The sequence below is a fragment of the Coregonus clupeaformis genome, chromosome 26, assembly GCF_020615455.1.
Source record: "Coregonus clupeaformis isolate EN_2021a chromosome 26, ASM2061545v1, whole genome shotgun sequence".
Taxonomy (NCBI): domain Eukaryota; kingdom Metazoa; phylum Chordata; class Actinopteri; order Salmoniformes; family Salmonidae; genus Coregonus; species Coregonus clupeaformis.
The window spans coordinates 22100312-22123195 of record NC_059217.1 but is presented as its reverse complement, the minus strand read 5'-3'; the positions used below and the strand labels follow the sequence as shown (position 1 = coordinate 22123195).

Genomic DNA, 22884 nt, shown 5'->3' with positions numbered 1-22884 from the left:
ATTATAAAAAAATGGAAGAAGTTCAAGATGACGATCAATCACACTCGGTCTGGGGCTCCATGCAAGATCTCACCTCGTGGGGCATCAATGATCATGAGGAAGGTGAGGGATCAGCCCAGAACTACACGACAGGACCTGGTCAATGACCTGAAGAGAGCTGGGACCACAGTCTCAAAGAAAACCATTAGTAACACACTACGCCGTCATGGATTAAAATCCTGCAGCGCACGCAAGGTCCCCCTGCTCAAGCCAGCGCATGTCCAGGCCCGTCTGAAGTTTGCCAATGACCATCTGGATGATCCAGAGGAGGAATGGGAGAAGGTCATGTGGTCTGATGATACAAAAATAGAGCTTTTTGGTCTAAACTCCACTCGCCATGTTTGGAGGAAGAAGAAGGATGAGTACAACCCCAAGAACACCATCCCAACCGTGAAGCATGGAGGTGGAAACATCATTCTTTGGGGATGCTTTTCTGCAAAGGGGACAGGACGACTGCACCGTATTGAGGGGAGGATGGATGGGGCCATGTATCGCGAGATCTTGGCCAACAACCTCCTTCCCTCAGTAAGAGCATTGAAGATGGGTCGTGGCTGGGTCTTCCAGCATGACAACGACCCCGAAACACACAGCCAGGGCAACTAAGGAGTGGCTCCGTAAGAAGCATCTCAAGGTCCTGGAGTGGCCTAGCCAGTCTCCAGACCTGAACCCAATAGAAAATCTTTGGAGGGAGCTGAAAGTCTGTATTGCCCAGCGACAGCCCCGAAACCTGAAGGATCTGGAGAAGGTCTGTATGGAGGAGTGGGCCAAAATCCCTGCTGCAGTGTGTGCAAACCTGGTCAAGACCTACAGGAAACGTATGATCTCTGTAATTGCAATCAAAGGTTTCTCTACCAAGAGAGCCGGAATTCTTACTGGTTGGTAGGTGATCAAATACTTATGTCATGCAATAAAATGCAAATTAATTACTTTGAAATCATACATTGTGATTTTCTGGATTTTTGTTTTAGATTCCGTCTCTCACAGTTGAAGTGTACCTATGATAAAAATTACAGACCTCTACATGCTTTGTAAGTAGGAAAACCTGCAAAATCGGCAGTGTATCAAATACTTGTTCTCCCCACTGTATAATGTCTTTGTCAGTGGGCAAACGTACAAAATCAGCAGGGGATCAAATACTTTTTCCCTCACGGTAGCTGCATTCTTGTGAATTTTATTACTCTTGTGTTACTATTTTGTTTTTTTGTTTTTTAACTCTGCATCTTTGGGAAGGGCTAGTAAGTAAGCATTTCACAGTAAAGTCTACACCCGTTGTATTTGGTGCATGTGACAAATACAATTAAATTTTTTTGATTTGATTTTGATCAGCCCCATAGTCTCATTTCTGAGCTTAATGGAGCAGAAGAGTTAAATTACAGAGCATGCCTCACATGCATGGATGCATAAATGTATGCTGCATAACACCAGAAGTTGCCTCAGTAGGCATTTTTTTGCAGTTGCCTTTATAGGGACCTGCTGCTGTGGTTTTGATGTGCGTATGAGTGTTTTTCTCTGTTCTCAGCTTCTATTCATGCCATTCAAGTAAAAAATGAGAAACATCCTTCCCACTGGACACAGACGTCATATCAACGTCAAGTTTTTATTTATAAATGGTTGAGTTGTCAGATAACATTTTTACATTACATTTACATTTTAGTCATTTAGCAGACGCTCTTATCCAGAACGACGTACAGGAGCGATTAGGGTTAAGTGCCTTTTTCAAGGGCACATCGACAGCTTTCTCACCTAGTCTGCTCAGGGATTAGAACCAGCGACCTTTCGGTTACTGGGCACAATGCTCTTAACCACTAAGCTACCTGCCGCCCAGATAACGTGAATTAATGTGTAATCAACATAAAATGTCAATATGTCATTGGATTTAGGTTTAAAGTTGGGTGAAAAAAATACCAAATTGCCCTATGTTGATGACTTTTTTCTAATTCAGTCAGTTTTCCATGTTGATTCAATGTCATCACATATAATTTTTTTGTTGAAATGACATGGAAATAACATTGATTCAGAGTTGGGTAGATTTCTTTCTAAATGTAATCCGTTACAGATACTAGTTACTAGTCCTAAATTGTAATCAGTAATATAATTTCTGGTTTACCCAAACTCAATAATGTAATCTGATGACTTTCCACTTAAGAGGCATTAGAAGAAGACAAAAAGGATCAAACAAACACATTTGGTGTGTCATCATAGTGGTCTCTGACATGTGGTCAACAACTTAAACCTGCACCTTTTTTCACTGCTGAAATGTATTTTTCCTTTCTACATCCTTTCTAAATGTAAAAGTAATCCAAGAAGTAATCATCTAGTTTTTCAAAAGTATCTGTAATCTGATTACAATATTTTTGTTGGTAACGTAACTGATTACAGGTCGTTTTTTTTGTTAATCAGGTTACATGTAACTGATTACATGTACTGTTTACATGTAATCAGTTATTCCCTAACCCTGTTCCCAACATTCCTCTCCCTCTCTGTCAGGCCTTTATCCGGCTGGACGGCTCCAGGTCCAGAGTGAGACCATGGCAATATCATATTGGGCTTGTTATATGGAATCATCCCTTTTTTTAAATTGTACTTTTTACCCCTTTTTCGTGATATCCAATTGGTAGTTACAGTCTTGTCCCATCGCTGCAACTCCCATACGGACTCGGGAGAGGCGAAAGTCGAGAGCCATACGTCCTCCAAAACACGACCCTGCCAAGCCGCACTGCTCGCTTAATCCGGAAGCCAGCCACACCAATGTGTCGGAGGAAACACCCTACAACTGGCGACCGAAGTCAGCGCGCATGCGCCCGGCCCTCACAAGGAGTCGCTAGAGCACGATGGGACAAGGACATCCCGGCCGACCAAACCCTCCCCTAATCCGGATGATGCTGGGCCAATTGTGCGCCGCCTCATGGGTCTCCTGGTCGCGGTTGGCTGCGACACAGCCTGGGATCGAACCCGGTGCAGTGCCTTAGACCGCTGCGCCACTCGGGAGGCCCCTGGAATTATACTTTTAATGCTTGATTTGTTGTTGTGTGATCCATCAGAATTTGGATTTGAAACAGTACACTTTCAGCACCAATTTTGCTCCCATTTTGAACCAGATTTATCAAGGAGTTTTTGGCTTCAGGCCCAGGTCTATCAGTGTGAATCCCAGTAGTCTGGGAGATCTCCACTAAAGCCCCGAGCCCTCCTTACCGTTCCTCCATGACGGATGACCTCTCATGCTCCACTGTCCCCCAGGGCAGGCTGCTAACCTCAGTCCATCCCCTCACTGCTAAGACACCGAATTACCAACACACATTTGATGGATGAGCACCAATTGAACTGAATGAACAGGGCATCTGTGAGGCTTAACCATCTACAGGGTATATGTGCAGATTGTATGAATGCACGCACTCACACACATGCACAAACCCACACATTTATGCACTGCTTAAGACTACACAGAGATGAAAGGGGGGGATAGAGTGACGTTGAAGATAGATATGGAATCAACACATCTACATACTGTATAGGCTTTGCGTGTGTTTCTGTGGCTCTGTGTGTTGTGCATTCCTGCAGCGTGGTGATGACAGTCTTGGTGCTGGAGGACAGGGCTCAGGTCAGAGGGGGCTGGAATGGGCTGTGCTGTGGGGTAGAGGGGGCTACAGACCTCTGGGTCTGGCTCTCCGCTCTGCCTCTGTCTGGCAGAGAGAGGTCCTGGAATAGCTCTGTGCTGCTGGCCTGGCAGAGAGAGGCAGCTGGGCCGTTAGCTCCGCTGATCCCCACCTCTCCCTGACTGGAGAAATCCCTGCTATTAATGGAACGTTATTAGAGAGCACCATGAGACTATATCAGCATTAGAAAGTGTGAACCTGTTATAGAAAACTGAATTCAATAGGCTAATGAAGCTGAGCCAACATGAACTATTGGACCTGGCCTGGACAGGACAGTAGGTGATTTTGGCCACGCTCCAGGTCCAGCCATGGTGTCACAGAAATCAGATGTTAGGATAACCTCTTGAGATGAAGCATTGTCATAAATCAATTTACTTTTTTTCTGCCATTGCGTGTTTCATAATAAACCGTTTATAAGTCGGATCGGATTTCACCTTCGAGATTCAAGGTTTTTGTAGCATTTGGTGAATTTGATCAAACTTGGGTAACTTATATACTTGTCAGACCACGCACAGTTGCACTTTGACCTACTCTACGCTTGTGAAACCAGCATTCTGTCTGTCTCTCCTTGTGGTGTGGGTTTTGCCTCACCGGTTACTTGGTATTCAGAGAGAGATGTATTTATTATCCAGCAGGGCCTGGCAGTGATTGGCTGCAGCTTGTGTGGCTTGGCAGCAGCCGTTGCCAATCCAATCACAGTAATCCGGTGAAGGGCCAGAGGGCAATGAGCAGCGGCAGCCTGCCCAGCCCAGTCCTGCCCAGCCTAGCCCAGCTTAGCTCAAAAGGCACAAAGTGGCAGAAACAACACAGACATGCACTGTTTGGCAAATCAATGCAGAATCACCAGCACAGTACTGGAAATATACTGTAGAAAATCCCCTTGTTTGAGAAGGGAATTTTCCCTCCTACAAGATTCAACTTCCTTTATCAATATTCATATCAATACTGCAAGGGCACTGTCTCATAGCACAGTGTTTCCTAACTCCAGTCCTCCAGTACCACCAACAGAACCAGGGTTTGATCATTAGTTAAATAATGTGTGCTTGTCTGTGGCTACAACAAACATGTGCTGTTTGGGGTACTGGAGGACTGGAGGACTGGAGTTGGAAATAAAACACTGTCATAGTGGGTGGGAAAATAATGACATTGTTCACAGATTGATGGTTTGGCTAGGCAGACTGTGACTGAAATAAAACATGCCCTTACACACCACACTATCCCAGGAATAGCTTGGCTAAGTGCCTCGACAAACACTTTGAACAGTTTGAGGAAAACAAATCAGAGTCTTTCATGCAAACTCACATGATCTCAGTCAAAGAGAGCAAAGAGAGACAGGCATATCATGGTCAGGTTGACTGTTATATGTTTATTAGAATGTCCATGCGAGTCTACAGACAAAGGCTCCATCCGTTTTAGATAAAGGGCCAGTCTAATATATCCGTCCTGTCGCCACTCATATGGCTCTGAACATTTACAGCATTTTAAAGGGGTTGCAAAGCAAGATCACATCATATCATAACATTGACATTCAAAGGAGTATAGAAGCAGTGTAGAAGAAGTGATGAGGTACATTATGTACCACTGGACCTGGCATTCAAAATTAACAACAGGTGAGCCACAGGGTGCATGGCTGTCCAGTATAGCAGAATATTGGACCTGTCACTCAATCTGTCTCCCAGCAACAGCTCAAAGCCACATGGATAGACATGGAGTTCATGGGGTCACACATAAAAAAAATACTATATTATAAACTGGGTGGTTCGAACCCTGAATGCTGAAGTATACTATGGTATACATTACATTTACATTTTACATTTTAGTCATTTAGCAGACGCTCTTATCCAGAGCGACTTACAGTTAGTGAATGCATACATGTTTTTTTTGTTTTTGTTTTTTTCATACTAGCCCCCCGTGGTATAAGAACCCACATCCCTGCCAGCCAAACCCTCTCCTACCTTGGACGACGCTGGACCAATTGTGCGCCGCCCATGGGTCTCCCGGTCGCGGCCGGTAAACTATAGTATAAATACTATAGTAAAATAACTGTAGTATATACTGTAGTAATTAATGTAGTTTTTTTGCTGACTGTACTATCCTGTAGTATTTACTGTAGTGTTTTTGTGGACATTACTGTAGTATTTGCTATAGTGTTTTTGTTTAATTATCTTTGACATAGAAGTGGAGGCTTTCTCCTTCAGGAAACCTACTGGAGAAATACTAAAATAGCAAATTTTCCATAACCTGTAGGTAGGTAGGACTGGGGTCTGAACGGATGGGTAGGGAACAATTAAGGGTGGCACAAATAGCGATATGGAGGAGGGGAATTGGCAGATGTGTGGGAGGGGAATAGGCAGGGTATATGCAAATAAGATACTGTAGTATTTACTATAGTTTAAAAAAGGGTAGTGTTTTTGCGGACATTAATGTAGTATTTATTTGTGGATAATACTGTAGTATTTACTATAGTATTTTACAGTATACTACAACATTCTATAGTAAGTACTACACATGATCGAGGGATACTACAGTGTGTAGTAGTGATGGGGATATCAGGATATTATTTTTTACGATATATAGTATAGTTTTGACAATATCGCAGTATTCTTTTTGCACTAGTTGGCTGTACCTGCACCAAAACTCCAGTGTTTTTCTCCATCTTCTTTTTAAATAGGGAGACAATTTGTTTTCAGCACTTTTATTTCCATGACTGATCAAAACTCATTTTCTCATGGCTGTCTCTTGTCCATCTGCAGCAATATGTTTGGAACATCGAATCGCAATAAAATCACAGTATCGAATCACAATACATATAGAATCGTGAGAATCGTGAAAATCGCAATACATATCATATTGGCTATCGTGATAATATCGAATCGTGAGGTCCCTGGTAATTCCCAGCTCTAGTGTGTAGTATAGTATACTACAGTTTAATATATAATTATATAGTGTAGTTTTCATGTGGGGTCTTTATTGAGCTGTAGGCAATTTTTTATGCAGCTATTGTTTCCTTCCTGGCTAGGTTAAACACACTTGGTTATCGGTAAACCTGAAATTTCATGAAGGGTGGAGGTGTTTGCAGCATCGCTTTAAAGTGAGCAACTTCTCTACATTTGTTTTTAACATAGATGAATAAGCATTGTGTGCGAATTCAAATATATACATTCATACACTTGCCCTAATAATAGAGGTGATCTATCCTCATACAGTACAAACTGTATATTTACATAAATATGTGTATTTACATTTGTCTAATAGGTCAGTTCTAGCACTGTACATGCCATTATTACAAGTTGTTAAAATTAAAGAAAATGATATGGTAAAGAAACACATACAGTGCCGTGAAAAAGTATTTGCCCCCTTTCAGATTTTCTCTACTTTTGGATATTTTTATACTTAATGTTATCAGATCTTCAAATAAAACCTAATATTAGATAAAGGGAACCTGAATGAACACTATGCTTGACCGTTGGTATAAGGTTCTAACTGTGGAATGCAGTGTTTGGTTTTTGCCAGGCAAAATGGGACCCATGTCATCCAAAAAGTTATACTTTTGAATCATCTGTCCATAGAACATTCTTCCAAGAGTCTTGATATTCATCCAGGTGCTTCCAGGTGCTTTTTACTTGAGTCAACCTTTTGGACGACATGGGTCCCGTTATGCCTGGCAAAAACCAAACACTGCATTCCACAGTAAGAGCCTCATACCAACGGTCAAGCATGGTGATGGTAGTGTGCTGTTTTGGGGATGCTTTGCTGCCTCAGGACCTGGACGACTTGCCTTAATAGAACGAACCATGAATTCTGCTCTGTATCAGATAATTCTACAGGAGAATGTCTGGCCATCCGTCTGCGAGCTGAAGCTGAAGCGCAGCTGGGTCATGCAGCATGACAATGATCCAAAACACACAATGAAGTCTACATGAAAATTGCTAAAATGCAACAAATTTGAAGTTTTGGAATGGCCTAGTCAAAGTCCAGGCCTAATCCCAATTGAGATGTTGTGGCAGGACTTGAAACGAGCAGTTCATGCTTGAAAACACACAAATGTCGCTGAGTTAAAGCAGTTCTGCATGCAAAAGTGGGCTAACATTCCTCCACAGCGATGTGAGAGACTGATCAACAACTACAGGAAGCATTTGGATGCAGTCATTGCAGATAAAGGTGGCACAACCAGTTATTGAGTGTAAGGGGGCAATTACTTTTCACACAGGGGAATTGGGTGTTGCATAACTTTGTTAATTAAATAAATAAATTAAGCATACATTTTTGTTGTTATTTGTAAACTCAGGTTCCCTTTATCTAATATTAGGTTTTGGTTGAAGATCTGATAACATTCAGTATCAAAAATATGCAAAAATAGAGAAAATCAGAAAGGGGGCAAATACTTTTTTCCAACACTGTACATGTAGACGTAACAAATACACACACATGAATACACAATCACAAGTCCCACATGGGACTATATAAACATGTACAGTATGCTCGGTGACTATTAACAGGAGGCATAATCAAATGCAAACTAAGTAACAAACAGAGAGACCCCAGAGAACATGGAGGTTGAGTTTGGGAGGCGAGGAGAGATGATGTCTGTTTAGGGCCTGATTACATTCTTCAGTTCAGCACCGTTTGTGAACTTAACTGTTCCTAAAGGACCACAGGAGAACCACCAGAACCATGGTTGTCCCTACTAGAGAGCAGTGGGACGTGTAGCTGACCACATCTGATGGTGAACAGACCAGGCAGTAAAGAGAACCAGAGAGGAGGAGGCAGTGAGGAAAAAGCAGAGGTGAAAGCAGCATTGGAGAAGGCAGCAAGTGAGAGAGATAGAGAGAGAGATTTTATTAGACATCCTACATATTACAAACACAGCCATGCAGCCCGGCTCCCACCAACTAACAGGGAGCAGCTGAGGGAAAGCAACAGATTCGCTGGCGAGCTCCTCCTCTTGTCCTCCTTCTCATCCTCCCCTTCCTGCTTTTCCTTCTTGTGAATGCGCCCCACCTCTCCTGAGTGCTCAGTGGGCGTGGTTAGCAGAGGGGGTTTCAGAGTGGGTGCCATGGTAACACCAGGGCAGACAGGAGGATGAGGGTGATGGTGATAGATGGGTGGGGTGTTGGGGTGTGACCCGCAGCTCTCACAGCCACCTGTGGTGGGGGTCGGATGGCGGGGACGTGCCGTGGGGGTTCCCTGAATCCTGGGGTCTTCCCAAGAGGAACATCAGTGCTGGCCATGTCCACTCTTTCATCGTCATCTGCAGAGGGAGACAGAGAGAAACCAGGTAGAGCTGCTGCTGTCAAGTCAGAGAGGTAGAGAGGGAGTGGGGTATCCTAACACACATAGACAGACACACACAGGCCTGTGCACGCACTCACACACACACACACACACACACACACACAAACACACAGCTCTGTTCCAGATCTACAAAACCTTGCACTCGCTACTGACAGATAACACACTCACAAAACAGGGAGACAAAACATGAATGTATGCAGTAAATAAGTGAAAACAACTCTGTCAAAGAAGAACGTAACTGGGTTTAATTCGTTCCATGGGTTTTTCACCCCAGAGAGCTGGGGAGGCTCAGCTACAGTGAGGGAAAAAAGTATTTGATCCCCTGCTGATTTTGTACGTTTGCCCACTGACAAAGACATGATCAGTCTATACATTTAATGGTAGGTTTATTTGAACAGTGCGAGACAGAATAACAACAACAAAAATCCAGAAAAACGCATGTCAAAAATATTATAAATTGATTAGCATTTTAATGAGGGAAATAAGTATTTGACCCCTCTGCAAAACATGACTTAGTACTTGGTGGCAAAACCCTTGTTGCCAATCACAGAGGTCAGACGTTTCTTGTAGTTGGCCACCAGGTTTGCACACATCTCAGGAGGGATTTTGTCCCACTCCTCTTTGCAGATCTTCTCCAAGTCATTAAGGTTTCGAGGCTGACGTTTGGCAACTCGAACCTTCAGCTCCCTCCACAGATGTTCTATGGGATTAAGGTCTGGAGACTGGCTAGGCCACTCCACGACCTTAATGTGCGTATTCTTGAGCCACTCCTTTGTTGCCTTGGCCATGTGTTTTGGGTCATTGTCATGCTGGAATACCCATCCACGACCCATTTTCAATGCCCAGGCTGAGGGAAGGAGGTTCTCACCCAAGATTTGACGGTACATGGCCTCGTCCATCTTCCCTTTCATGAGGTGAAGTTGTCCTGTCCCCTTAGCAGAAAAACACCCCCAAAGCATAATGTTTCCACCTCCATGTTTGACGGTGGGGATGGTGTTCTTGGAGTCATAGGCAGCATTCCTCCTCCTCCAAACACGGCGAGTTGAGTTGATGCCAAAGAGCTCGATTTTGGTCTCATCTGACCACAACACTTTAACCCAGTTCTCCTCTGAATCATTCAGATGTTCATTGGCAAACTTCAGACGGCCCTGTATATGTGCTTTCTTGAGCAGGGGAACCTTGCGGGCACTGCAGGATTTCAGTCCTTCACGGCGTAGTGTGTTACCAATTGTTTTCTTGGTGACTATGGTCCCAGCTGCCTTGAGATCATTGACAAGATCCTCCTGTGTAGTTCTGGGCTGATTCCTCACCGTTCTCATGATCATTGCAACTCCATGATGTGAGATCTTGCATGGAGCCCCAGGCCGAGGGAGATTGACAGTTATTTTGTGTTTCTTCCATTTGCGAATAATCGCACCAACTGTTGTCACCTTCTCACCAAGCTGCTTGGCTATGGTCTTGTAGCCCATTCCAGCCTTGTGTAGGTCTACAATCTTGTCCCTGACATCCTTGGAGAGCTCTTTGGTCTTGGCCATGGTGGAGAGTTTGGAATCTGATTGATTGATTGCTTCTGTGGACAGGTGTCTTTTATACAGGTAACAAGCTGAGATTAGGAACACTCCCTTTAAGAGTGTGCTCCTAATCTCAGCTCGTTACCTGTATAAAAGACACCTGGGAGTCAGAAATCTTTCTGATTGAGAGGGGGTCAAATACTTATTTCCCTAATTAAAAGGCAAATCAATTTATAACATTTTTGACATGCGTTTTTCTTGATTTTTTGTTGTTGTTATTCTGTCTCTCACTGTTCAAATAAACCTACCATTAAAATTATAGACTGATCATTTCTTTGTCAGTGGGAAAATGTACAAAATCAGCAGGGGATCAAATACTTTTTTCCCTCACTGTATGAATCAATTGCGAGCTGTGGTGAGTAAATCACTGAGACAGGAGGGGGACTGATAGCGGTATGTAGTGAATGTAATGGCAGGTAACAACATAAACCTGACGTCACTAACAGGATTTTTTGATTTTTTTTTACGGGGTAGATCAGCTTTAATATTGCAGATAGATTGTAGCTTCCATCAATATCATTGTCTGCATCACTTCCAATCCCCCATATATTTGCAAATATATATACACATATACATACAGTACCAGTCAAAAGATTGGACGCACCTACTCATTCCAGGGTTTTTCTTTATTTTTACTATTTACTACATTGTAGAATAATAGTGAAGACATCAAAACTATGAAATAACACAAATGGAATCATGTAGTAACCAAAAAAGTGTTAAACACATTCTTCAAATAGCCACCCTTTGCCTTGATGATGGCTTTGCACACTCTTGGCATTCTCTCAACCAGCTTCACCTGGAATGCTTTTCCAACAGTCTTGAAGGAGTTCCCATATATGCTGAGCACTTGTTGGCTGCTTTTCCTTCGCTCTGCGGTCCGACTCATCCCAAACCATCTCAATTGGGTTGAGGTCGGGGAATTGTGGTGGACAGGTCATCTGATGCAGCACTCCATCACTCTCCTTCTTGGTAAAATAGCCCTTACACAGCCTGGAGGTGTGTTGGGTCATTGTCCTGTTGAAAAACAAATGATAGTCCCACTAAGCCCAAACCAGATGGGATGGCGTATCACTGCAGAATGCTTCGGTAGCCATGCGGGTTAAGTGTGCCTTGAATTCTAAATAAATCACTGACAGTGTCACTAGCAAAGCACCCCCACACCATCACACCTCCTCCTCCATGCTTCACGGTGGGAACTACACATGCGGAGATCATCCGTTCACCTACACTGCGTCTCACAAAGACACGCCGGTTGGAACCAAAAATCTCAAATTTGGACTCATCAGACCAAAGGACACATTTCCATCGGTCTAATGTCCATTGCTCGTGTTTCTTGGCCCAAGCAAGTCTCTTCTTCTTATTGGTGTCCTTTAGTAGTGGTTTCTTTGCAGCAATTTGACCACAGTCTCCTCTGAACAGTTGATGTTGAGATGTGTCTGTTACTTGAACTCTGTGAAGCATTTATTTGGGCTGTTTCTAAACACTTCTACATTAATGTGGATGCTACCATGACTACGGATAACCATGAATTATTGTGAATAATGATGAGAGAAAAAGTTACAGAGGCACAAACATCATTTTATTTTTCCTTTATTTAACTAGGCAAGTCAGTTAAGAACAAATTCTTATTTACAATGACGGCCTACACCGGCCAAACCCACACGACGCTGGGCCAATTGTGTGCCGCCCTATGGGACTCCCAATCACGGCCGGTTGTGATACAGCCTGGAATCGAACCAGGGGGTCTGTAGTGACGCCTCAAACACTGAGATGCAGTGCCTTAGACCGCTGCGCCACTCGGGAGCCCAGCATACCCCCAAAAACATGCTAACCTCCCTTTATTGGTAATACACTATAAGTGAATTTGTCCAAATACTTATGACTTCTTCAAATGGGGGGACTAGATACATAAAGTGCTTTCATTTCTAAATGGTAAAACAGATATGTATGAAAATACCATCAAATAAAATGTGACATTCTGTACTGTCACCTCATATATTTTTGAAAATCTCAAATCCAAAATGCTGGAGTATAGAGACAAATTAAATAAATACGGAGGGGAGTGTACATAGACACACACACACATGTGCGTGCGAGCATGAGGTAAGTTTTCATCAGGGTGTAGAAACAGTTTATCTCCTTGTCCAGGCGAGGCACTCAGTAGGAGCTGGGCTTGGTTTATCCTCAGGGAGAGTTGTTGTGTGGTTCCAGCAGATACACAGCAGATGTCTGGAGAGCACACTCCAGGTTCTCCTCTCCTGCTCAACGGCACAATGCGTGTGTGTTTGTATGTGTGTGTGTGTGTATGTGAGAGAGCGAGAGAGAGAGAGAGAGTAGCGAGACAGTGAAAGAGGAGCGAGGGAGAGGCAGAGAGAGAGAATGTGTCCATGCGTGTCTGTCTGTCTGTGTGCGTGCCTGCCCTCCCACCCATCTGTGTGCGCGCCTCTGTGTGTGTGTGCTGGTGTCTGCTGGCATGCATTTCACTTCCTGACAAAACCTCTCCCTGCTCCCAGGAGTGTTGGCTGAGCTAAATGAGTGGATTAAGACAGTACAGGCCGAGGGGAGAAACAGACACACCTGCTGAGCCTGAAACTCAATTCCCCAGTCACAATGGCCATTGTGCTCACAGTACAATAGACAAAGGAACACTTTATCTCCAGTCGCAATGAGGTGAGCTGTTTATGCTCACTATAAAAATAAAGATTCATATCGGAGATGAATAAACCACCACACCCCCCATAGGCCTATTGATTATAGCGACCGTGTTGGCAGGATGTGAGCATCCCAATGTGTTGGCCTGGATGTTTACAGATGTACTGGTGAATGTGAATCTGTGCATGAGAAAATCTGTGTGAGTCCACAACAGATGATTTAATAGCACCAGAATGTTTACTGTCTCTCTGCATCTGTCCTGGATTTCATGCTATCGCAGTGACTGGCTGTGAGGAAACTTCTATTCTCTGGAGAGTCAGGCTCATTCTCATTCAATCTGGGGCACTGGGACTAGCAGCACGAACACACCACTGTGTGTGTGTGTGTGTGTGTGTGTGTGTGTGTGTGTGTGTGTGTGTGTGTGTGTGTGTGTGTGTTTAGAGGTCAGCAGTAATTGAGAGGGTGTAGGGAGGAGGACAAGACAGAGGATAGTGGTAGAGCAGTAGAGCTGGTGGTAACGGGGCACTAAGCCTTGTGCCTACCCTGTCTACATGCCCTGCAGCACTGCTGTCTCCTAGCAACAGCCCCAGAACATGTCACTGGTGAGTGGAGACACACAGCCCATTGGTGAGTGATGAGCAACGCCCAGAGAGAGTCCCCATGCTAATGGAGCCTTTTAACCTTTTCTCAGGAAGAGGTTAATGTGTGTGTGTGTGATCGTGTGTTTGTGTGTGTGTGTGCGCATGTATGTGTGTTTTTGCGTGTGTGTATGTGTGTGTGACGTTGCCATTTCCAGGAATCTTTAGTACCAAGCTCCATAGGGATAATATCCGTAATTGCTCTAAAATCATCTGCCTACGTGGCCACGTCTGTGTCTATGTGCAAGTATATACAGTGACTATGAGATGTGGCTTTAAATGTGAAGTGTAAATGAGTGTGTTTATACATATGTGAATGTGACATGCTATGAAAATGTGATGTTAATGTGTGTAATTCCAGAGTGTACTGTATGAACGAGTATGGCCCAGTTACTACAATAGGCTGCTCCACTACATTGTGAGGCGGTAGTAGTGAGACACAGTCAGGGACACTGTCAGGTTTGATGTATGCATCATGTATGGTGGCCAGACTGCGTGTCTGATAGAGACGTCAGCTCCTACAGATCTGGGCTGAGGATAGAGTGAGTCCCTCAGCTCTGCCTGCTTTCAGCTTGGGCGTGGTGGCAGTGGGGGGGGTCCTCCAGTGGCCCTCGAGCATAGTGAGGGGAAATAAATCACCCAGCCGGGAGACATCGCCGTGACAACCCAGAGGAATTCGCCCAGCGAGCGGAGCCAGACAGGGTGAAATATGGAGGAGATCTCAGGGCTAGCTGCAGATGACTGCCTCCCTGCGTGCCTCTCTGCCTCCCTCTCTGCCTGCCTCTCTGCCTGCCTCCATCCCTCCCTGCCTGCCTGCCTGCCTGCCTGCCTGCCTCCCTCCCGCCGTCCTCCCTACCTGCCTCTCTGCCTGGCTTCAGCAGAGTGTGTCGCTTCATTTCTCACACAGACATGTCCATGAAAGGAGGAACACCACACTACATCAGTGTTTTTGTTTTTCACAATCTTCTCCTGACTGCTGGGCTCCTGTCATACCTACAGGCCATTCCTCATGGTCTCTGGCTGAATGGAAATAGACTGACCAGGAGATACAGGTGAAAGCTATGATCCCTTCATGTTCCTTGTTAAATCCACTACAATCTGTGTAGATGAAGGGGAAGAGACAGGTTAAATAATTATTTCTAAGCCTTGAGACAATTGAGACATGGATTGTGTATGTGTGCCATTCAGAGGGTGAATGGTCAAGACAAAAGATTTAAGTGCCTTTGAACAGAGTATGGTAGTAGGTGCCAGACGCACCGGATTGAGTGTGTCAAGAACTACAATGCTGCTGGGTTTTTCACACTCAACAGTTTCCTATGTGTATCAAGAATGGTCCACCACCCAAAGGACATCCAGCCAACTTGACATAACTGTGGGAAGCATTGGAGTCAACATGGGCCAGCATCCCTAGGGAATGCTTTTGGCACCTTGTAGAGTCCATGCCCCAATGAATTGAACCTGTTCTGAGGGCAAAAGGGGGTGCAACTGAATATTAGGAAGGTGTTCCTAATGCTTTGTACACTCAGTGTATATTTTACAGTATTCTAATCAGCTGGTGTACCGTTTCACCTGGACTGCCCTGTAGTGGATCCAGTAACAGTCGTGTTACACACAGCTCTTTGACAAAGCAGGAATCCTGTATGATAAATAGGGTAACACAATACTGCATTGTGCATCTGTTTGCCCAAAAACAACAGCTTTGGCAGGGCAGGAATGTTGAACATGCTTTGACGCCGTTAAGACAAAGGAAAGACATGTAGTGTGTGTGCCACTCTTAACCACCTGAGAGAGTGCATCATGCTTTAGTGTCATGCTATACCAAGGCCACAGCCACCATGGCGCTCGGAACACAAGACAACGTGCCGTCTGTGGGTGGAACATTATTAAGAAGTGAGATCAGAAATGGGGAATTGAGAATGGGAAAAGGTACATACTGTATAAGGAGTCTGGACCATGAAGTGACAATGGTCAGAGTAGCAAACTGTAACCATTCATTTAAAGAGGAAGAGAAGGTGGAAAACAGGAAAGGGACAGGCAGCTGGACAGAGATTGAGGACAAGAGAGATTGAAGAAGAGAGAGAGACAGAGACAGAGACATAGAGAGAGAGAGAGAGAGACAGAAACAGAGACATAGAGAGAGAGAGAGAGAGAGAGAGAGAGAGAGAGAGAGAGAGAGAGAGAGAGAGAGAGAGAGAGAGAGAGAGAGAGAGAACAAATGCGCTCAAATGCCGACAGATGACTACTACAGCCCCCACCCTCCACCCTCCAAACCTAATGTCTGCTCTGTCACTCATCCCCATATCAAGAGCCTAAGGACGGCTCATTTTCTCACCTTCAGTGACAGCTCATGGGAGAATTCACTCAGCACTGTGCTGTGTGACTGCATGCAGGTATGTCTGGGAGATGCCCCGTGACAACAAACAGGGGATGCAGCATGTCAGGGGCAGAACACAGTCAGGATTCAGAATGGCTGAGGTGAGGTCACCTTAATTATAGTTTACCATGCTGATGCAGCCTTTTGATGTGGAAAACCAGGAAAACTCCAGTCTTATAATTATCCTTACAGTACGTACACATACCAGGACATAAGATATGGGCTGGGGTTTCACTGTGTGACACATTCAAACAGTAGTCTGAGCTCCTGCCAGAGACCTGTCTGGTACCGCAGCCTCCTTTGTGCTGTATCTGTCTAAGACTGCTGATAGATACAGTACAGTGAGGGAAAAAAGTATTTGATCCCCTGCTGATTTTGTACGTTTGCCCACTGACAAAGACATGATCAGTCTATAATTTTAATGGTAGGTTTATTTGAACAGTGAGAGACAGAATAACAACTAAAAAATCCAGAAAAACGCATGTCAAAAATGTTATCAGCCTCGAAACCTTAATGACTTGGAGAAGATCTGCAAAGAGGAGTGGTACAAAATCCCTCGTGAGATGTGTGCAAACTTGGTGGCCAACTACAAGAAACGTCTGACCTCTGATATTTGCCAACAAGGGTTTTGCCACCAAGTACTAAGTCATGTTTTGCAGAGGGGTCAAATACTTATTTCCCTCATTAAAATGCAAATCAATTTCTAATTTTTTTTACATGCGTTTTTCTGGATTTTGTTGTTGTTATTCTGTCTCTCACTGTTCAAATAAACCTACCATTAAAATTATAGACTGATCATGTCTTTGTCAGTGGGCAAACGTACAAAATCAGCAGGGGATCAAATACTTTTTTCCCTCACTGTACTGTATCTATCAGCAGTCTTAGACAGATACAGCACAAAGGAGGCTGCGGTACCAGATCAATGTGGTGTTTTCTGATCCACGCCCCTACCTTTTTATTAAGGTATCTGTGACCAGAAAATGCATATCTGTATTCCCAGTCATGTGAAATCCATAGATTAGAGCCTAATGAATTTATTTCAATTTACTGATTTCCTTATATGAACTGTAACTCAGTGAAATCTTTGAAATTGTTGCATGTTGTGTTTATATTTTTGTTCAGTATACATAGTTGAGGCTGTACCAGAGATACACACAGGAGAACAGAAAAAACATACACGCATGCAGACACACACCGACATTTACCCACTGATGTGATGTGACCTTGAGTGGGGCTGGAGGGACAGCGAGGGTGTAAAAGTATCCCTGTATTTCCAGCTGAATTAGTAATGAGCATTCCATTACCTTGGCCAATATCCCCTAGAGAGGACTGGCTACACCAACAAAGACCTGAGGCAGAGACTGTACTGATTGTACACAGTTAGGCTTGACTGGCAGACACTACAGAGTTTTCTCTCTCTCTCTCGCTCTCTCAATTCAATTCAATTCAAGGGGCTTTATTGGCATGGGAAACATGTGTTTACATTGCCAAAGCAAGTGAAATACAGTGAGGGAAAAAGTATTTGATCCCCTGCTGATTTTGTACGTTTGCCCACTGACAAAGACATGATCAGTCTATAATTTTAATGGTAGGTTTATTTGAACAGTGAGAGACAGAATAACAACAAAAAAATCCAGAAAAACGCATGTCAAAAATGTTATAAATTAATTTGCATTTTAATGAGGGAAATAAGTATTTGATCCCTCTGCAAAACATGACTTAGTACTTGGTGGCAAAACCCTTGTTGGCAACCACAGAGGTCAGACGTTTCTTGTAGTTGGCCACCAGGTTTGCACACATCTCAGGAGGGATTTTGTCCCACTCCTCTTTGAAGATCTTCTCCAAGTCATTAAGGTTTCGAGCCTGACGTTTGGCAACTCGAACCTTAAGCTCCCTCCACAGATGTTTTATGGGATTAAGGTCTGGAGACTGGCTAGGCCACTCCAGGACCTTAATGTGCATCTTCTTGAGCCACTCCTTTGTTGCCTTGGCCGTGAGTTTTTGGGTCATTGTCATGCTGGAATACCCATCCACGACCCATTTTCAATGCCCTGGCTGAGGGAAGGAGGTTCTCACAAAAGATTTGACGGTACATGGCCCCGTCCATCGTCCCTTTGATGCGGTGAAGTTGTCCTGTCCCCTTAGCAGAAAAACACCCCCAAAGCATAATGTTTCCACCTCCATGTTTGACGGTGGGGATGGTGTTCTTGGGGTCATAGGCAGCATTCCTCCTCCTCCAAACACGGCGAGTTGAGTTGATGCCAAAGAGCACGATTTTGGTCTCATCTGACCACAACACTTTCACCCAGTTCTCCTCTGAATCATTCAGATGTTCATTGGCAAACTTCAGACTGCCCTGTATATGTGCTTTCTTGAGCAGGGGGACCTTGTGGGCACTGCAGGATTTCAGTCCTTCACGGCGTAGTGTTACCAATTGTTTTCTTGGTGACTATGGTCCCAGCTGCCTTGAGATCATTGACAAGATCCTCCCGTGTAGTTCTGGGCTGATTCCTCACCGTTCTCATGATCATTGCAACTCCAAAAGGTGAGATCTTGCATGGAGCCCCAGGCCGAGGGAGATTGACAGTTATTTTGTGTTTCTTCCATTTGCGAATAATCGCACCAACTGTTATCACCTTCTCACCAAGCTGCTTGGCGATGGTCTTGTAGCCCATTCCAGCCTTGTGTAGGTCTACAACCTTGTCCCTGACATCCTTGGAGAGCTCTTTGGTCTTGGCCATGGTGGAGAGTTTGGAATCTGATTGATTGATTGCTTCTGTGGACAGGTGTCTTTTATACAGGTAACAAGCTGAGATTAGGATCACTCCCTTTAAGAGTGTGCTCCTAATCTCAGCTCGTTACCTGTATAAAAGACACCTGGGAGTCAGAAATCTTTCTGATTGAGAGGGGGTCAAATACTTATTTCCCTAATTAAAATGCAAATCAATTTATAAAATTTTTGACATGCGTTTTTCTGGATTTTTCTGTTGTTATTCTGTCTCTCACTGTTCAAATAAACCTACCATTAAAATTATAGACTGATCATTTCTTTGTCAGTGGGCAAACATACAAAATTAGCAGGGGATCAAATACTTTTTTCCCTCACTGTAGATCATAAACAAAAGTGAAATATACAATATAAAATGAACAGTAAACATTACACAAAAGAATAAAGACATTTCAAATGTCATATTATGTCTATATACAGTGTTGTAACAATGTGCAAATAGTTAAAGTAAAAAAGGGAAAATAAATAAACATAAATATGGGTTGTATTTACAATGGTGTTTGTTCTTCACTGGTTGCCCTTTTCTTGTGGCAACAGGTCACAAATCTTGCTACTGTGATGGCACACTGTGGTATTTCACCCAGTAGATAAGGGAGTTTATCAAAATTGGATTTGTTTTCAAATTCTTTGTGGGTCTGTGTAATCTGAGGGAAATATGTGTCTCTAATATGGTCATACATTTGGCAGGAGGTTAGGAAGTGCAGCTTAGTTTCCACCTCATTTTTCTGGCAGTGTGCACATAGCCTGTCTTCTCTTGAGAGCCAGGTCTGCCTACGGCGGCCTATCTCAATAGCAAGGCTATGCTCATTGAGTCTGTACATAGTCAAAGCTTTCCTTAATTTTGGGTCAGTCACAATGGTCAGGTATTCTGCCACTGTGTACTCTCTGTTTAGGGCCAAATAGCATTCTAGTTTGCTCCGTTTTTTGGTTAATTCTTTCCAATGTGTCAAATAATTATATTTTTGTTTTCTCATGATTTGGATGGGTCTAATTGTGTTGCTGTCCTGGGGCTCTGTGGGGTCTGACCAACATGCTTAGGGGAATCTTCTCCAGGAAGGTTTGGGAATCGCTTCCTTTTAGGTGGTTGTAGAATTTAACGTCTCTTTTCTGGATTTTGATCATTAGCGGGTATCAGCCTAATTCTGCTCTGCATGCATTATTTGGTGTTTTACGTTGTACACAGAGGATATTTTTGCAGAATTCTGCATGCAGAGTCTCAATGTGGTGTTTGTCCCATTTAGTGAATTCTTGGTTGGTGAGCGGACCCCAGACCTCACAACCATAAAGGGCAATGGGTTCTATAACTGATTCAAGTATTTTTTGCCAGATCCTAATTGGTATGTCGAATTTTATGTTCCTTTTGATGGCATTGAAGGCCCTTCTTGCCTTGTCTCTCAGATTGTTCACAGCTTTGTGGAAGTTACCTGTGGCGCTGATGTTTAGGCCGAGGTATGTATCGTTTTTTGTGTGCTCTAGGGCAACAGTGTCTAAATAGAATTTATATTTGTGGTCCTGGCAACTCTACCTTTTTTGGAACACCATTATTTTTGTCTTACTGAGATTTACTGTCAGGGCCCAGGTCTGACAAAAAATATGTGCAGAAGATCTAGGTGCTGCTGTTGGCCCTCCTTGGTTGGGGACAGAAGCACCAGATCATCAGCAAACAGTAGACATTTGACTTCAGATTCTAGTAGGGTGAGGCCGGGTGCTACAGACTGTTCTAGTGCCCTCACCAATTCGTTGATATATATGTTGAAGAGGGTGGGCCTTAAGCTGCATCCCTGTCTCACTCCCCCGGTCCTGTGGAAAGAAATGTGTGTGTTTTTTGCCAATTTTAACTGCACACTTGTTGTTTGTGTACATACATTTTATAATGTCGTATGTTTTTCCCCCAACACCACTTTCCATCAATTTGTATAGCAGACCCTCATGCCAAATTCAGTCAAAAGCTTTTTTGACATCAACAAAGCATGAGAAGACTTTGCCTTTGTTTTGGTTTGTTTGTTTGTCAATTAGGGTGTGCAGGGTGAATACGCGGTCTGTCGTACAGTAATTTGGTAAAAAGCCAATTTGACATTTGCTCAGTACATTGTATTCACTGAGGTAATGTACGAGTCTGCTGTTAATGATAATGCAGAGGATTTTCCCAAGGTTGCTGTTGACGCATATCCCACGGAATTTATTGGGGTCAAATTTGTCTCCACTTTTGTGGATTGGGGTGATTAGTCCTTGGTTCCAAATATTGGGGAAGATGCCAGAGCTAAGGATGGTGTTAAAGAGTTTAAGTATAGCCAATTTGAATTTGTGGTCTTTATATTTTATCGTTTCATTTAGTATACCATCAGCACCACGGGTTAGAGGGTTTGTATTTTGTCCTGTAGTTCATTCAATGTAATTGGAGAATCCAGTGGGTTCTGGTAGTCTTTAATAGTTGATTATAAGATTTGTATTTGATGTACAGTGCATTCGGAAAGTATTCAGACCCCTTGACTTTTTCCACATTTTGTTACGTTACAGCCTTATTCTAAAATTGATTTTTTTATTTCTATAATCTCATCAATCTACACATAATACCCCATAATGACAAAGCAAAAACTGGTTTTTAGACATTTTTGCCAACAAAAAAAAAACGGAAATATTACATTTACATAAGTATTCAGACCCTGTACTCAGTACTTTATTGAAGCACCTTTGGCAACGATTACAGCCTAGAGTCTTCTTGGGTATGATGCTACAAGCTTGGCACACCTGTATTTGGGGAGTTTCTTCCATTCTTCCCTGCAGATCCTCTCAAGCTCTGTCAGGTTGGATGGGGAGTGTCGCTGCACAGCTATTTTCAGGTCTCTCCAGAGATGTTCAATCGGTTTCAATTCCGGGCTCTGGCTGAGCCACTCAAGGACATTCAGAGACTTGTCCCAAAGCCACTCCTGTGTTATCTTGGCTGTGTGCTTAGGGTCATTGTCCTGTTGGAAGGTGAACCTTCACCCCAGTCTGAGGTCCTGAGCGCTCTGGAGCATGTTTTCATCAAGGATCTCTCTGTACTTTGCTCCGTTCATCTTACCCTCGATCCTGACTAGTCTCCCAGTCCCTGCCGCTGAAAAACATCCACACAGCATGATGCTGCCACCGCCATGCGTCACCATAGGGATGGTGCCAGGTTTCCTCCAGACGTGACGCTTGGCATTCAGGCCAAAGATTTCAATCTTGGTTTCATCAGACAAGAGAATCTTGTTTCTCATGGTCTGAGTCCTTTAGGTGCCTTTTGGCAAACTCCAAGCGGGCTGTCATGTGCCTTTTACTGAGGAGTGGCTTCCGTCTGGCCACTCTATCATAAAGGCCTTATTGGTGGAGTGCTGCAGAGATGGTTGTCCTTCTGGAAGGTTCTCCCATCTCCGCAGAGGAACTCTGGAGCTCTGTCAGATTGACCATTGTGTTCTTGGTCACCTCCCTGACCAAGGCCCTTCTCCCCCAATTGCTCAGTTTGGCCGGGTGGCCAGCTCTAGGAAGAGACTTGGTGGCTCCAAACTTCTTCCATTTAAGAATGATGGTGGAGGCCACTGTGTTCTTGGGGACTTTCCATGCTGAAGACATTTTTTGTTACCCTTCCCCACATCTGTGCCTCAACACAATCCTGTCTCTGAGCTCTACGGACAATTCCTTCGACCTCATGGCTTGGTTTTTGCTCTGACATGCACTGTCGACTGTGGGACCTTATATAGACAGGTGTGTGCCTTTCTAAATCATGTCCAATCAATTGAATTTAGCACAGGTGGACTCTAATCAAGTTGTAGAAACATCTCAAGGGTGATCAATGGAAACAGGATGCACCCGAGCTCAATTTCGAGTCTCATAGCAAAGGGTCTGAATACTT

General features: G+C 43.9%; 1 protein-coding gene and 1 non-coding gene across 2 annotated transcripts in view; both read right to left on the bottom strand.

The window, feature by feature from the left end:
• Positions 1-5872: 5872 nt before the first annotated feature.
• LOC121540992 lies at positions 5873-5927 on the bottom strand. Its single transcript, XR_005995637.1, has one exon. It is a non-coding gene; the product is annotated as a U7 small nuclear RNA (small nuclear RNA).
• Positions 5928-8059: 2132 nt separating this feature from the next.
• LOC121540268 (glypican-5-like) overlaps positions 8060-22884 on the bottom strand; it is a 183840-nt gene continuing 169015 nt past the window's right edge. Inside the window, exon 9 of the mRNA XM_041849019.2 lies at positions 8060-8943. Within this exon, the coding sequence (XP_041704953.2) occupies positions 8735-8943 (209 nt within the window). The 3' untranslated portion in view covers positions 8060-8734. The remainder of the gene's footprint in view (positions 8944-22884) is intronic.